Here is a 17,092-nt window from a genome sequence, read left to right on the forward strand (position 1 = left end):
GGCTCAGTGAGGGTTAGGAGGAGCATTGTAGCGCCTGCTGATACTCAAGGCCTCAAACTTAGGGAAGTTCATTTTAAAATTAAAGCCCTGTGAAAACTGCTGAATCTGATGCATTAAATTAGAAAGACATGATTGGAATGGTTACAAAGAAATGGAGATGGTCGGCATAAACTGCCATTTTATATAAGATCTAGAGATGAGCGAGCGTACTCACTAAGGCAAACTACTCGAGCGAGTAGTGCCTTATGCCAGTACCTGCCCGCTCGTCTCTAAAGATTCAGGTGCCGGCGGGGGAGAGCGGGGAGGAACACGGGGGGGAAAGGGGGGGGGGGGGGGGGGGGAGATCACTCTCTCCCCCCCCCCACTCCCCTCTGCTCACTCCCACAACTCACCGCTCTCCCCCGCCAGCACTCGTATCTTTAGAGATGAGCGGGCAGGTACTCGCATAAGGCACTACTCGCTCGAGTAGTTTGCCTTAGCGAGTACGCTCGCTCATCTCTTATAAGATCCCATAAATGCGAACTCCAGAGATCTTTTTGTGCATGGATGACAGAGAGAGGGCTTCAGGGTAAGAATGAAAATTAGAGGGAAGAGGGGGCACCCCTGCCATATTCCATTATATACCCTCAACTCTTCTGAGAGGTCACTATTCACCCAAACGGCAATCCAATTCAACATATTGGATTTCAGACTGAAAAACCACAAAGTTTCTTCCACAAATGTCCAGTTGACCCCATCAAAGGCCGCCAGAGGTTCAATATCAGAAATTGAAGATTCCAAGTCTTTGACAGTGTCAGCGTTAAGTAAAGATTGGAATTGCATAAATAGGCTTGAACGCATATTCTGAAATCTTCTCAACAGTGTATTCGGATTTGAATTATCCCCAGAGTATAACAAAGGGTAGAAGTTTTCAAAAGGCCGTTGCTATATCAGTTGGGAGACAGTTACGCACCCATGAATTGGTGATCATCTCTGGGACATAAGCTTGAGCATGCTGCATTCTCAAAGCTGAGGCTAGTGATCTACTACACGTATTACCAAACTAATACAAATAACATTTGGCCAGGGTCGCCTTGGAGTATGTGGGGAGAAACTAGCACAATGCTTTGCGATTTTGAATAAATGATCAACAGATCTCATCAGTGGGACAACATTTATGCTGGAATTCCAGTAACCGGATTACCTCGAGAAGGGAGGATGTGGCAAGGGCTCGCTGGCATTTAAGTTGCACTCTGTATCTTAGAAAAAACAGAATATGCAGCAGCACCCCTCAAAAGCCCATAGTCCGGGGTGGGAAAGAAAAAAGCAGCAGTAATGTCGTGCACGCTGGGTCTGAGCCCAGACTTTTCAATGGGCCCAACGGATATCAGATATGCAAACAGAGGGACCAGCAGCACGTACAAAAGGTGCTTGATGTAAGAAGATCCAAGCTTTGTGAGCTTGACAAAGGCTAACTTATAGCCGAAACGTTGCTGTCCGTGTTTTTTCTGGGATATCTAATAAAGGTACGCTTTTTTTCTACCTCTCTACTACGCAGTGGATCTTCTCCTTACATCAAGCACCTTTTGTACGTGCTGCTGGTCCCTCTGTTGTTTGCACTCTGTATCTTATCTTATGATCCCACAGAGAACGCTTTTGTGGGCTTCCCAAGTTGTGCAGGGATCAGTAGTCCCTTTGGCAATAAAAGTATTCTGTGAGGGTTTGCTTAACATCTTGCAGAACAACCGGATCGGGCAATAATGTGGCATTAGGCGTCCACTGCTACTGGGACGGAATGGGGTCTGGCAACCATATAGAAATGGATACAATGGCATGGTCTGAAATAGTAATGTTCTCAATATGAGGAAGGTCATGGCGCTGCGAGAAAAACAATCCTGGAATATGAGTCATGGGGAGAAGAATAAAAGCGAAAGACTTTGTCAAAGGGGTGAAGCAAGCACGAGGCATCGACCAACTGGTGATTGTGTAATAGATGCTTGACACAACAAATACCAGCAAATGAAGTTGAGACAACCTTTTGGAGTAATGTATAGTAGGATTATGAATCAGGTTAGAGTTGCCACTTTTAGTTAGAACACCTCTCAAAAAAACATACAACTAGTCGAGAAAATTAGAGAAAATTTGCACCTGGTCAGTGTTTAGAAGGTAACAGATAGCAAAAGTAAAAACTTGTGACATGATCTGTCCGTTGACTAAGAGCATACGGCTCTCTCCAACAATACAAGACTGTCAAATACCTATGGTAAGGAGTGAGATAAGATACTTGATCCCCAAGATTTAGAGTCGGAAGATGGACTATGATACACAGAAGGAAACCAAGGGCTGGATAATTTAAACAGTTTATGCAAACAATAGTGGGTTTCTTGAAGGAATACAACATGGAGGTGCTGCCTTCTAAAGGAGATTCAAGAGAATTGAACACTTTTCAGGACTGTGGATCCCTTTGACATTAAAGGAGCCAATTTTTAGATCAATTTGATTAAAAGTGGCCATGAGGGTGATTACTCACAAAAACAGGGGAGGAAGAAAAAAATAAGGGGAAGGAAGACAGTGGAGAGAAAGGGAGAAGGAGGAAGCAACAAGGGAGCAAAGAGAAAAAAGGGGAAAGGAAGCAAAGTGGGAATGGAATACAAACTAAGGCCCAGCTTATATACAAATCTGAACAGGTGTAAGCCCTACTGCAGAAGAGCAGTCCGGACCGCACTCGAAGAACATGGGGGTGAGGAACCTCCTCCACCTGCGCAGATAGGCCCAGACAATATGGTAGAGAATATAAAAGCTATATAGAAAATATTAAACACAGATGTTGGGCCTGAGCAGCTGACATGTCTATGACTGGATGTACACAGGGTAATGTACATGACCTCCACGAGTGTAGCTTAAATCAATATCAATATATAAATGTGCAGAAAAGAGTGGGCAAAGGAGATAAAGTCACTCCTGGAACGAACTCGCTAACACAAGGAGCATGGGGGCCTCTTGGCTGAGATCACCTGATGGCAGCCTGCTACAGCAACTCACACCCCATAGGAAGGCCCGAAGACAAAAAGGTAGGCATTTTCAGTGGGCCTGTTCTCACTGCAGGATTAGACACAGGTGGAGCTCTTCATCCTGGATGGAGAGAGGACATCAAAAGGCCAGGCACAGCTAGCCAATTGGGTTCCAGGATAGGCGGGATCCCTAGGAAAGAAAAAAGGTTGTCCTAGTCATGAGGATGATGGAGAAGAAGTAAGCCTTCTTTTCCGATGATCAGGTGATAAGGGTAACCCCAGCGGTAGGAGGCACCTGTTTCTTGGATTTTGACCAGCAGGGATTGTAGCAGATATTGCATCAGCAAGGTGTGGATTTGAGACATCAGGGAACAGTCGGAGTTCGACGATATCCAGAGTAATGGTGCCATGAGACCACACCTCCTTAGGATAGCCTCCTTGTGAGTAGAGAAATGGAATCTGGAAATCATATCCCATCAGTTGGATGAGTCCATATATAGCTACTCTGTGGACATGATCAATAACAAAGGTAGCATCCAAGAGTCTTCCCGACAACATATTGAAGACAGTAGTAACAGTGTGCAAGAGATTCTTTTGGGATTTGTTCTGGAATGTGCTTCAGGTGAATATTTTTACACCTACCTCAGTTCTCTAGATGGTCAAGCAGAAAGGTGATAGCTTGCATCCGGGCTCGCGACTGTGAGACTGAACCCTCCAAAGATGCGACCTGGCTGTTAAGTGAGAGGGTAGTAGATTCTGTGGCCTGGGTTCTGGCAGCTTTGTGCTGGGACTGCTTCAAGTGGGTCATCACAGAGTCCAGGTCCTATTTAGCAGGCAACACCTGAATTAAGAACCCATTTCAGCAGTTCTGCTTGACATGCTGACGCATACGTCAGCAGGAGAAGAGTAGACAAAGTGGCCGTTACAGTTAGCAAGCCCCTCAGGAGAAAAAGTGTACTAGGCCCCCTTAAGTAGTGGGCGAGGAATCAGAAACTGGGGGAGATTGCATGTGCAGCTTGGAAAAGCCGTGCAGGCACAGTACACTGGGCAGAGTGAGGAGGAAGCGGCAGCATTATTCATGTATGTTCTGGTGAAGTCCATTGAATGCCAGTAGTAGGTAAGACCCCCGCAGGGAGCAGGGTATTGGAATTGCTGCTGGCAGAGGGAGAGAAGAAGCTGGGCCAGACTCCAGGGCAGCAGGCAGAGCAAGCGCTCCAGAGTCCAAGGGCTAGGAGAGAAGTGGGCCACCATCACAAGAGAAGCAGAGGCTGCATCAGAACCCACGCTGTGTAAGAACCAGTCCAGGTTCCTGGAATGCCTTGAAGGGCAGACCACCACTGGTGTACAGTCAAAGACAGCACCCTTTTATTAGGCATCACTCATAGTGTAGGAAACTGAAGATAGCACCAATAGATACTTAGGTGCCGAAAAACACAGAAGCAGCATTCTCACACCACCACTAAGCCACGTCTCCCTTTTCTAGCGTTTCTAAATAGGTTCCCCTCAGTCCTGATCAGCGAAACCCCCCACTAACATTCTTGAGTTTGCATGCTGCAACCATGCTTTCTTCACATCCCAAAGATTTTCTTTGGGGTTCAAGTCAGGCAACTGTGATGGCCATTCTAGAATTTTCCAGGACTTCTGTTGAAACCAAGCCTGGATGGGCTTTGGGATGCTTTAGAACATTGCCCGGTTGGAAGGTTCACTGACACCCAAGTTTCAGCTTCCTCATAGAAGGCACATTACTCCTGGGATTTCCTGATGATTGAATCCATCTTGTCCTCCACAAGATTCAGGTTTCCAGTGCCAGAGGAAACAAAGTAGCCCTAGAGCATCACCAAGCTACTACCAGGCTTCACTGTAGGCAAGCTGTTTTTTTCAGCATATGCTCCATTTTTCCATCTTCAGACATACCACCGATCCACAGGCAGGAAAGTTCCAGCTTTGTTTCATCACTCCACAGAACAGAATCCCAAAACGTCTGTGGCTTAATTATATGGTTTTGAGCATATTGGAGCTGACCTTTCTTTTAGGCCAGTACAGGTTTTTGTCTTAAGAATTCCTACATGTAGACCTTTTATTTTAATATACAGAGCTGTTTTTTTTAAAGTAAAATCTGTTACTGCCTATAAGCAGCACCAACTAAGTTGTGGTACTTATAGGACTGATCTCAATGAGTACGATGGTTTAATATTTATACTTACCAAGCTTTCTTCTTGCGCTGTCACCACAGGAAATCGTCTCTCCATCTATCAGTATGACTCTTTTCATTCAGTATGTGCGCACGCACTCCAATGGAGAACAGTGCAGAGTGTGCGCACATACTGAATGATAGGAGTAATACTGACTGCACACTGACCAGGGTGACAGCGTGGGAACAGGAAACCCAACATGTCTGAAAATTACACCTCTGAACTCAGTGGGACCTGTCCTATAAGAACCATAACTGTTTATGATGCTTACAGGAGGTTATAGGTTCACTTTAATTGTTTTTTTTCACAACAGTTTTTTTTCTGTTTTATTAGGCTCAGTTCACATGTGCATTAGGGCTTCAAAATGTAATTCCGTTTCTATAAACCATTTTTAGAGCAGAGAAAAGGAATTAGAATGGAAATAAACGGATCCGTCTTTTGCCCCGCTGATTTTCATGGGGTTAAAAAAAAACAAAAAAAAACAAGCCGCAGCTTTCATTCCGTTAGACTGCACTGTGTTTTATTTAAAAAATAGCAACCTAGCGAAATAGAAGAAAAGGAAAGCTTTTAAATAAAGAAATATAGATATATCTCTGAGGATCACGCAGTTCTCGGGCACTTATCATAAGCGTTTCACATTTCTATGTAAAACAATGAACGAGCAGTGCTTAAAGGGGTTCTCCCGCGCCAAAACGTTTTTTTTTTTTTTCAATAGCCCCCCCCGTTTGGCGCGAGACAAACCCGATGCAGGGGTTTAAAGAAAAAACCGGATAGTACTTACCCGAATCCCCGCGCTCCGGTGACTTCTTACTTACCTTGCGAAGATGGCCGCCGGGATCTTCACCCTCGGTGGACCGCAGGTCTTCTGTGCGGTCCATTGCCGATTCCAGCCTCCTGATAGGCTGGAATCGGCACACGTGACGGGGCGGAGCTACGAGGAGCACTCTCCAGCACGAGCAGCCCCATTCAACACGGAGAAGACCGGACTGCGCAAGCGCGTCTAATCGGGCGATTAGACGCTGAAAATTAGACGGCACCATGGAGACGAGGACGCTAGCAACGGAACAGGTAAGTGAATAACTTCTGTATGGCTCATAATTAATGCACAATGTACATTACAAAGTGCATTAATATGGCCATACAGAAGTGTATAACCCCACTTGCTTTCGCGGGACAACCCCTTTAAGCGGACAGGTAGGTGCTGGTTTTTATGGCGACAAACTGAATAACGAGCAAACACCTCACGATTTTCACTCACCGTTCAGTCGCTCACCCGCGTTTAAACCCAACGCTTATCTTCAGTTTCATATATTTGAACGATTTTCTGAACAATAATTGTTCCGTCTAAAACGGGGCATAACATGCAATCATACGTCACAGTAATGAAAGCCGCTGCCAGTTCAGGGAGTTGATAGGTTTTGTCTCGAACACATCTGATACAAAGATTGCAACTCTTGATTAGTTACATCAGGTGCGCTTAATGGCCCTTTTACACGGGACGATTATCGTTCAAAATCGCTCAGATTCCCACGGGAATTTGAACGATAAGCATCCCGTGTAAACGCATGCAGCGGCTGAGCGAAGATTGTTCAGTTTCTGCATACAAAGAACCGAATGAAAAGCCTTTCAGTTTAAACAGCCGAACACTTTTGTGAGAGAGATCTCCCCTCCATTCCCCCCCGCCAGCACCTGAATCTTTTCTTCCGAGCGGGCAGGTACTTGCTAAGGACAATGCTCGCTCGAGTAATTGCCCTTAGCGAGTATGCTCGCTCATCTCTAAACAGGAAGTATCAGCCTATTATTAGGTTAAGTGCAAAAATGCAGGATTTTAGGGTTTAAAAAAAAATAGATGACAGAAAAATAAAAAAAAATAATTCTTCAAAAAATATGTTTCAAACACAGAAATGGGTAATAATTATAATGGGTAATTTGCTGACACATTCCCTTTAAAAGTCATATTTTGTGTTAAATTTAGAGTAGCCACTTCCTATATTAGTTTTTCGGGGCTATTTAAATTTCAGAGTTTTTTTTTTTTGCAAAAGTAAACAAAATAAACCTAATTTGCGGGGGGGTGGGGGGGGGGGGGGTTGAGTATTTTGATTGCAGCTATACATCCTTATGCATTTGAGGATACAGCAATTCGATCACTAAATAAACAAGTCAAGCACAAAGTTAGGTAAAAATGTATTTAATTTCCCTTGTTTTAGTATATACAATATATGACATTTCCACTAGCAAAGACAGTGAGTCATTCAAATATATACAAAACACATCCAATGGTATTCTTTTGTTTCTTCAGTAAAAAAAAATGGTCGAGGAGCATAAATCCAGCTCTTACTAGAAGCTGCACCTATGCATTTATCTGAGGTCAGATGCAGGAGGGAATCCCAGCCCAGAAACCACCCTATATTAAATATCTCCAATAGAAGAAACACAATATCATATACCTGATCAGGTGAGTTCTGTGCAGCGTCCTGAAAACAAGAATCAATGCCTTCAAGTTCAAGTATTAACAAAATATATATAGCACTTTTCTTTTAAAATAAAATAGGGTCCATCACAAGAAAGAGCAGCAGTGTCTTCACCGGCCATCTCTTTGCTTTCAGCAGCATATGTGGCTTAGTTGTCTTTGTACAGCCCTGCTCATTCCTGAAGCAGCAAGGGGGCGCTCTGTACTCTACTTCAATGCATCCATCGCAGACTTCATGCTTTGACGGGGTTTACAGATGGTTTGGGGTCATAGCCGTAGAGGAAGGTAGCAGAAATCACAAATACTGCTCCCATGAAAAACACACTGATGAAAGGGGACACACAGAAAGTTTGAAAGCTTCATTTGACATTCATTAAACAACAAACTGCTAACGAGTTATCAAGCTTTTCCAAAAATGGTAAAAAGGGGACTACCTAAACTTTTAATATTTCTTTTGGATAACGGGAAAAAAAATATTCAACTGATTTCTGCTGTTCTTTTTTTGGTCCCATTAGGGAGCTGCAACTTGTGATCGACCAATTGCTTGTATAATATACTGTAGCACATCAGCATTGCACTATAGTGTACTTTTAATTTCATCCTATTAAACACTGCCACAGGAAGGGCTTAATAGAAAGACATCCATGGCAGGCCTGGGAGCTTTCACTAGGCCTTAACCTGTTAAAGGCAACCTAATGGCACCCCACAATTTCATTGTGGGAGGGGGATGTCCTTTAGAGGGAGCCCCCTCCCTGTCAAGCCAATTAGCTACTGCATAAAAAGAGTTAAACATCTGGATCGGCATAATCTCTGAGCTTTGACACAGCAGCTGTATTTTATCATGCACACAGTTGCATGGACTAAAATATTGATAAACCATCCTCAGGAAGATCAACAGTAGTAGTCCATTGGGGAACATGATGCTGAAATGAATGGTATTCAGCTGCAATACCAGGCACCACCAATACAAAAAATGCATTGAGCTGTCCCTTATACATACTGGAGAGCCATAGTGCTTACCTAAATGTCTCTGGATCAGCTGATCGGTGGAGGTGCTGTAAGTCAGACTTCCACCAATTACATAGTGATGACTTATCCAGGAGGATACATCATCAATATTTTAGTCCTGGAAAATATCTTTAATGGAATTTTTTTTTTAGCTATGGAAAATAGGTCACTATACCTGGTAGGAACAAAGTCCTGTAGCCAAAAGTAGGAAATTAGCGTTGACAGAATGATTGAGAGAGATGTGGCAAATCCTTTCAAGATATTGTCGGCATATTTGATCACAGCAGCAATCACTAATCCACCTAGAGCCTAAAAAAGGAGAAACAAAAACATCACGATCAAATGTGTGCTTGCCAGGAACAGTGATACACTGTAGAGAGTACAGGCGACAGGAATAAGGAAAACCCATCTTTCAAGCATATTTTGCAATGAAAATTACAGTTTTAAAAATGGTGTGTAGCAATATAGGTTAGTAACAGCAAGTTAATGCAAGGTAAACCGTCCCCCAGGATGTGGCTACCGTCCAATAATGCCAGGTGTCAGACCATTCAGGATGAGGGTACAGCAAGTGAAGGGGCTGAAGGAGGGCGACCAGCATCTGCATAATCGTTGGAGGTGTCAGAACTGTTCCTCTACTAATAAGGGGGATTCATTATGCCAACATGTACAGCAAAGTGCATTTTAAAATATACTTGTTGCGCATTTATTAAAGACTAGCTGATGTACCCGGCTTTATCCGAGTTAATTTGGTGCAGGTGTTTACCTGTTGTTCGCATGGAAAATTTTATGAAGTCTTGGTTACTTCAGAGGAACAGAGGAATAAAATATGTACACACAGAGGAGCGTTAGATTCTCCTCAGACTGCATGTACCGATGTCCCTCTGCAGAATGTGCCACCCCTCCCAGTGTCCGCACTTTTTACCCATAAAGGTAACGCCCCTTTTTATTCAAATTTAACCCCAGGCTGGAGGTTGCAGCACTTCTTTGCCTTAAAATCCATGCTCCATCCCTGCATGGCTGCTTCCTTATGTACTTTACAGCCTTTCAGTATATGCACACAGAGGTCAGTTAGATTCCCTTCAGTGTATGCACATAGAGGAGCATTAGATTCTTCTCAGTATAAGCACACAGAGGTCAATTAAGATTGTTCTCAGTATATACACATAGAGGTGAAGTAGATTCTCCTCAGTCTACACACACAGAGGTTAGATTTTTCTTAGTGTAAACACACAGAGGAGCGTTAGATTCTCCTCAGTATATACACATAGAGGAGCGCTGGATTGTTCTCAAAATACACACATGGAGGTGAGGTAGATTTGCGTCAGTATATAAATCATTTCCCTAGGCTTTATGGTTTCTGAGAAAAGAACTATTTCATGCATTGCAGATTTTTGCAGTTTTTCACGCTTAGAATTGAATATTGAAGTTGCAAGCGACCCCATTTTCCTATTAAGGACCTAACAAATGGTCGTGCCAAATTTCACATTTGTACGGTACAGATGTGTGTTATTAGTTACATTACATTGGGGGGTCATTTACTTTCGTTCTTAGAATTGAATAATCAAGTTGCAACCAGTTTACTTTTCCTATTTACAACCTAAAGAATGTCCGTAAGAAATTTCACGTTTGTACGACACCGGGAAGTTAGAGAATTAGTGGCGAGTCATGTTAAACACATGACTACATAACGTTTCCAGACACTGGTCATCTTGAATGAATACTAAGGCTGCTCTCACACTCACCACTTTTTACCACAATTAGCGCAGCATCCTACGTGTAGTACAACAACGCCATTGTTTCAATGGAGCTTCACAGATCTGCGTTCAAACGCCGCCATTTTCGAGTACTGTTTGTTCCGTCTTTGCGTTTTTTCAACCCACCTCATCACCCATCACAATGATGAAGTGCGTTAAAAAGTGCTGTCAAATGCTGTACAGTGCGTTCAAAAACACTGCTCGAAATCCCTGTAAAGTGCTGTGATTATGAGCAGTGGTTTCGGAACGCATGTGTAAGAGTAGCCTATGGATGAAGAAAATCAACAGTCATGTATTAGAGGAGTATTTCCGGACCCATCAATAACAAAAATTGGGGGAAAAAAAAATCTGGGAACTTCTGCCCCAAGCAGTGATGTGACATCACTAAGCTAGGCAAAGCGCTGTACATTTCGTAGTGGTTGTGCCTGGTATAGCAGCTCAAACCCATTAACAGGAATGATACTGAGCTACTCTGAGGCCATGTGACAAATGAATGTGATGTTACAGGCTTAAGAGGCCTCTTCAATCAGCTGATCGCCGGGCATCCCAGGCAGTGGTGTCCCTTCCCTTCTGGCAATCTGATACTGATGAAGCCAGCGCTGTGCTTTCCATAGCAAAGTTACGGAAAGCTTCACACAGCGTGATCCGCTGGCGATTTATCGCCGGCGGATCATCGCCTGTGGACATGCAGTCTTATACTGAGGAAAGATCATCAATATCTTAGAATGATCAGTTTCTGTATGTAGAAAACTGAGCGATGGATGGGCCTATGTTAACAGAGTCGTTCAATTATGAACGACTGCCTACCTACTGAGAATGGAGGCGAGAGGGCTGGAATGTTCCTCCATTCGCTAGCATTACTCGTTCCTGTGTAAAAGTACAGTAACGATTATCACTGAGACGACTTGTCGGAGATTTGTGCCTAACAAGTCGTCACATGTAAAAGGGCCCTTACTCCTGAAAAGCCCCTTTAATGATAACTGCTGTCAATGTAGGTGTATGTGAAATGTTCATATTATTACCTGAAGTGCCACCACTGTCCACGTCAGATTATTGTATCCTTGAAAGAATCCTTCCTTCGAGACACGATCTCCATCATAAATAAAAACTCCCATCAAACCAAATATCCCACCGAAGAAACCTGTAAGGAGGATGCAGACTTGTCACTGGTTCCCAATAAGCAACTACTTGTTAGTCATTGTTACAGATAACTGGAGCTCTGACCATGAACTTATATCTTCTTCCATGTGTAATATGTATTCTAGCACCGTCACTACTATTGAGAGACATTATATATACACATACATACACACAGTCTCAAAAACCTGCCCTCCTATTACATTCCAAGGGCTGAAAGATTATTATGAATTCTAACAATGATCCGTTATCATGCCCTCCAATGTTCACCACACTTCCTATAATAATGCCATAATTCTCATGCATTTTGATATTTTCTGAACCTCTTGATCTCCATATATAATATTTTTTTCATAAGTTATTAGTGAGTCTAGCCAACAAAAGTACCGTATTTCTCAGACCGTAAAATTCTTTTAAAACGCCCCTGCATCATAGTTTGAAGTCGGTGGGACAGCAGTGCCAGACCCCTTTAGCCCCTTAACACCACAGTATGTAAGTTTACGTACTGGCTACGAGGTACTTAATGCAACAGGACGTTAACATACGTCATGTGGATGATGCGGGATCAGAAGCTGAGCCTCCGCCATCCCATAGCGGGAGCCGGCTGTTACCGATGGCTGGCCTCCCGCTGCACCAGCAGGGATACATAAGAACAGCAATGCCAGTGTTAACCCCCTACATGCCGCAATCTATGTAGATCACGGCATGTGAAGAGTTCACAGAGGGAGTGAGTTTCCCCAGTGATGTCATCGGACCCCTGCAGTGTTTTGCCTCCCAAAAAACTAATTTAAAAGTGATCAAAAAAGCCTTAAGTACACCAAAATGGTACAAAAAAAGCTACCGCTCGTTGTAACTCTCTTTCGGCAGTGTGGGGTGATATAATACTGGAGAAGTTTCTATCCCATGTACAGTGCATGGAGCTGTGTCAGTTCCGGCCTCTTCAGCTGGTCAGTTGGGGTGCTGGGTGTCAGACCTCCAATAATCTGGTCCTGATGACCTATCCTCAGGAAAAGTCACTAATATTTTAGTCCTGGAAACCCGCTTTAGGACTATATAGATTGTTAGGTCAATAAGACTTTAAAATACTCTTGTCTACGACAGACATGAATTCAGGCATCTGCAATAAGAGGGACATTTTGGGAGGGGGAGTTTGTCCAATTTTAAAGTGACTATTGGACGGTTAAATAGGTTATGATCTTAAAGGTTTCGTTGTATTCTAAACTGGAGATTATGACAGAACATATCCCATTTGTGGCAAGTTTAACAAATTTTACTAACGCAAGTCTATATACTTAGATAAAGCCTGTTTGTTCCTCACCCTGACTCTAGATCTGAGTTTTTTTAATTACTCGGAGGATATTCAACTCCATATAGAGTGTTGTGTATCTTGGAAAACCGATAAACCCGATTCTGGGAGTAGTCCTGGTAATTAAGAATTTTTACTCTTAAAAGGGTTTTTCCAGGCATAAATACTATTGATGAGCTATCATCAGGATAGGTCATCAATAGTTAATCGGTTGGGGTCCACCACTCGGTACCCCGACTGATCAGCTGTGTGGGTGCATGCCACCAGCACCGCAACAACAGAGATCGGAGTGAAAGCCTATGCGCAGACCTCTGTGTAGTGGGTGGCGTTTGTAAGTGCAGGCATGTCTCTTTTTTCTCCGACCTCTTTGTATTTTGGAGCATAGGTCATCAGTAGTATTTATGCCTGGAAAACCCTTTAACCCTTTCCAATCCATTTATTTTTTCTCACCCATTCTCCCCAGCTTCAAATAAATTGCAGCTGGGGAGAATGGGTGAGAAAAAAATACATTTTCCCTGCACCCTCCTGAACTGACAGTTCTGGAGAGTGCAGGGAGGAACCTGCTTACCTGTCCGGAGTCTTCCGCATTCTCCTTCTGCCTCCCGGCTCGGCAATCATGTGACCGCTGGGGTCAGGTGGCACCTGGCGGTCACATGATCGCCGGTCCGGGAGACGGAAGGAGAATGCGCAAGACGCCGGTCAGGTAAGCAGGCCCTCCCACAGTGCAGGCTCCCGGCTCGGCGTTCATGTGACTGCCGGGGGTCAGGTAACGCTGGCAGTCACATGATCGCCGGCCGGAATCTATGCATTACATAGCGTTAATTGAGCGCTATGTAATGTGTAAAGGAGAAGGCAGAAAGGGTTAAAAACCCTTTCGGCCTTCTCCTCGGGGGTCCTTGATGAGGATCAGTGCAGGAGTGCATCTGTACCCGATGTGTCTGACACTCCTGCACTGCAGTGTCAGGCCTGTCCCGACAACGGAGCTGTGGAGGAAAATGATGATGTCGGGGCAGGCCCGACATTGGATTGGAAAGGGTTAAGAGTCAGAATCTACTCCAAGAGAAGCAGAATAGATTTATTCCAGTTCATGCTTATCCCTGTAAAGTTTCCAAACTGTTCTGTCTGAGGTCTCCCAGGTATTAAAAAAAAAGTAAATCATTAAGTCATTTGGATTCTTAGAAATGAATTATCTGTAAAGGTCTTCAAGCGTTAAGGTACCTTTACATGGGGTGATCATCCTCCAAATTCTCGCTGGATACAGTGAATTCATCCGATAATTATAATCGTCCCGTGAGGATGCGGCTGCTGAAAGGGCACTGAGCGAGAAGTCACTCGCTCGTCGGAGTGATTTGGCTCTGCTAAAAACCAAGCGACTATTGAACCGTGTAAACAGGAGCCACTCAATCTTTGCCTGACTCCTGTTTACTGTGAATGGAGGCGGGCGGGCTGGAATGATCCCGGCCCGTTCCACCTCCATTCACTTGAACAACCATCGCTCCTGTGTAGAGTACAGAAGCCATAGTTGGGCGGTAGTGTGTGGGATGGCGGTCGGGCGCCTGACAGTCATCTCATGTAAAGGTACCACTGATGTTGGTGCTCTGCTAATAATACTATAACACCTTGACCATAAGCAGACCTATGGTAAAGCTCTGAAAACAGGATCTAATAATAATTTACTATATAGCTGCTGACAACCAAAGGTGTTAAAGCCCTAAAAACAGGACCCAGAGTTGCACTTATGTTTCAGATGCTTTCTACTGACGTCTATGACATAAAGTTCTTATTGCTAGCTACTTTAAAAAAAAAAAAAAAAAAAGTGAAGCTTTGTCCCGGAGAGGCGTGACTGGTTCCATGGCAGCATGCAGGTCGTAAACTCTTATAGGTACCCTTCATCTCCGTATTACTGGCACTCACCAAGCTGTATGTTTCTTATCCACACAGACTGCTTGGTTTCTTTAAGAATTTTTTCGAAGTAGACCCCAGCGAAGCCACTTGAGAAACAGGCTGTAAGGACGGCCATGAGGCCCACAAAACGTGAACCGACTGATACTTCCTTTGAAGGAGCAACGGGGGCATCTGTGGGCCACTGCATAGAAGAGAACAGTTAACAATAAAGTGGCATACAGCAATTCATTCAGACGTGCAGGAATATATATATATATAATACTATTATATGTGCAGTCGTCAGCTCTGATCCAAAACCCCTACTGTATTACTGGAGATTGCTGACACACTGTCATAAGCAAAGGCACTTCTTTGAATGGCCAGTTGTGCAGATTGCCATGTCAGATTTCCAGTAATGGAAGATTGTAGATTTGGATATCAGTGGAGGTTAGTGTAAGGACATGCCTATGCTATATGTAGGTCATTATTGGGTGGAATTTCACAGTAAAGGAGTTGTCCAAGTAATAGCAACATTGTACAGATGGCAGTAAATAGCAAAAACAATGTAACTGATACTTCCAAGTCCGATCCCCCTCCAGTCCAGTGGTCCAGCCGTATGAGGCCAATGGCTGCAGTGGACACGTGTATACGGACATGTCGCCACTGCAGCCAATTAAAGAGGAGCAGAGAGGGCGATAACGCTACGCTGGACCAGTGGGGCATCGAGGCGGTGAGTATAGGTTAGTTTGTTACCTTACTACTTCCTGCAGTTTGCTCACTTTCACTACAACTCTGACAACCCGTTAAATGAAATCTATGCAGTTATATTTCTGCTCATTTATAGATGTGCCACTAGCTGGCAAGAAAGTAAACGCCAAATGACGCGGTGTAACCCCAAATTTCATGTCCGCTAGCTATAGTTGTGACTAGAGATGAGAGAGCATACTCGCTAAGGCAAACTACTCGAGCGAATAGTGCCTTATGCGAGTACCTGCCCGCTCGTCTCTAAAGATTCGGGTGCCAGCGGGGGGCAGGGAGCGGCGGGGGAGAGCGGAGAGGAATGAGGGGGAGATCTCTCTCTCTCTCCCCCCCGCAACTCACCGCTCTCCCCCGCCAGCACCCGAATCTTTACAGACGAGCGGGCAGGTACTCGCATAAGGCACTACTCGCTCGAGTAGTTTGCCTTAGCGAGTATGCTCGCTCATCTCTAGTTGTGACCTTTTGGTATCGCAGGGCTGCAACTTTTACATATATTGTGTCTTACAGCTTAATTATCTGTTGTGGTTTGCTCATTATGGATTAATTCAGGCCGTTAAATGGCACATCAAATGTGGAGGATTTGTAAATACATAACAAGCAGATTAGGTCAGTGTCCAGGGCAGGATTCCTAGAGGAGGTATTCCTAATCCTCCCGCCGCATTACACTAGCGGTCCAGAAATATACAGACAATTGGTACCCCTGATTAGCATCTAATATTCATAGTAGTTTGGAATGGTGAAGGAGTTAATGGAGATGGTCTAGGGCAGTCACCACTAGGGGGCGCTCATTGCATGAATTATATGGGATCCCACTGAGCTCTATTAAAAAAAGAAAAACATTTGCAGTGAGTTCTGACTAGTAGCAGCAGAAATAGCCATAATTTAAGTGTGACATGAAGGGCACCACAGGGGGTATTCCAGGTACTATAAGTGCACCCCTGAAGTTATCATTTATTCTGCTAATTACTATAAGGAGGGCATTTTAATGAGGCCACATGCTTTCAAACATTCATTTTGCTGCCTGTAGTGTACATTTCACTGCTATTTCTTGGGCTATGTCCAGTTAAGTAACACATTGAGGTTTGCTGCTCTATTTTTCCCACTTATTAGTTTTCTTTTTCTATTACTGAGAGGAGGAAATAAAGTTCATCTTTCTTTAAAGAGCCAAGTTGGCTTAAGGAGTCTTATATAGTCTAGGCAATGCTTGCTGGGAAGAAGGTATGCAAATAGGAGATGCAAAAGTACCTCCATAGAATCTGCTGAGAGAAAAAGGGATTCGGAACCCGTACAGTGGAAGTATAAAGCATTTACAGGATCTGAAAGGCCTAGCCACTGTCTAAATGTTACCATATATGAGGAATCTGATAGTCTAGTTCCTATTGTACACCGGATTAACTAAACATCCTCAGACCTGGCGCACTGACTAAATTATTTCCCTATTACCTAGTTCCTATTTTTTTATGCTTTTTCCCCCTCTTTTTTGGTATTCTTTTCAGGTATATGTTTATACATTCCAATTAATGCAATACGGTTTTTATATGCCATCGGCAGGGCTAAGATTGTACATTCTCTGTCCATGAAAGTTTGTTGCT

At 43.8% G+C, this 17,092-nt stretch overlaps 1 protein-coding gene across 3 annotated transcripts in view; it reads right to left on the reverse strand.

Moving 5' to 3' along the window:
- Nucleotides 1-7,354: 7,354 nt before the first annotated feature.
- Nucleotides 7,355-17,092, reverse strand: part of SLC35A3 (solute carrier family 35 member A3) — a 47,430-nt gene continuing 37,692 nt past the window's right edge. For all 3 annotated transcript variants that reach the window (XM_066597238.1, XM_066597239.1, XM_066597237.1), the window contains exons 5-8: nucleotides 14,772-14,943; nucleotides 11,437-11,555; nucleotides 8,836-8,969; nucleotides 7,355-7,976 (exon numbers count right to left, since the gene is read on the reverse strand). In XM_066597238.1, the coding sequence (XP_066453335.1) occupies nucleotides 7,886-7,976; nucleotides 8,836-8,969; nucleotides 11,437-11,555; nucleotides 14,772-14,943 (516 nt within the window). In that variant the 3' untranslated portion in view covers nucleotides 7,355-7,885. The remainder of the gene's footprint in view (nucleotides 7,977-8,835; nucleotides 8,970-11,436; nucleotides 11,556-14,771; nucleotides 14,944-17,092) is intronic.

The sequence above is a fragment of the Eleutherodactylus coqui genome, chromosome 3 (assembly GCF_035609145.1).
Source record: "Eleutherodactylus coqui strain aEleCoq1 chromosome 3, aEleCoq1.hap1, whole genome shotgun sequence".
Taxonomy (NCBI): Eukaryota; Metazoa; Chordata; class Amphibia; order Anura; family Eleutherodactylidae; genus Eleutherodactylus; species Eleutherodactylus coqui.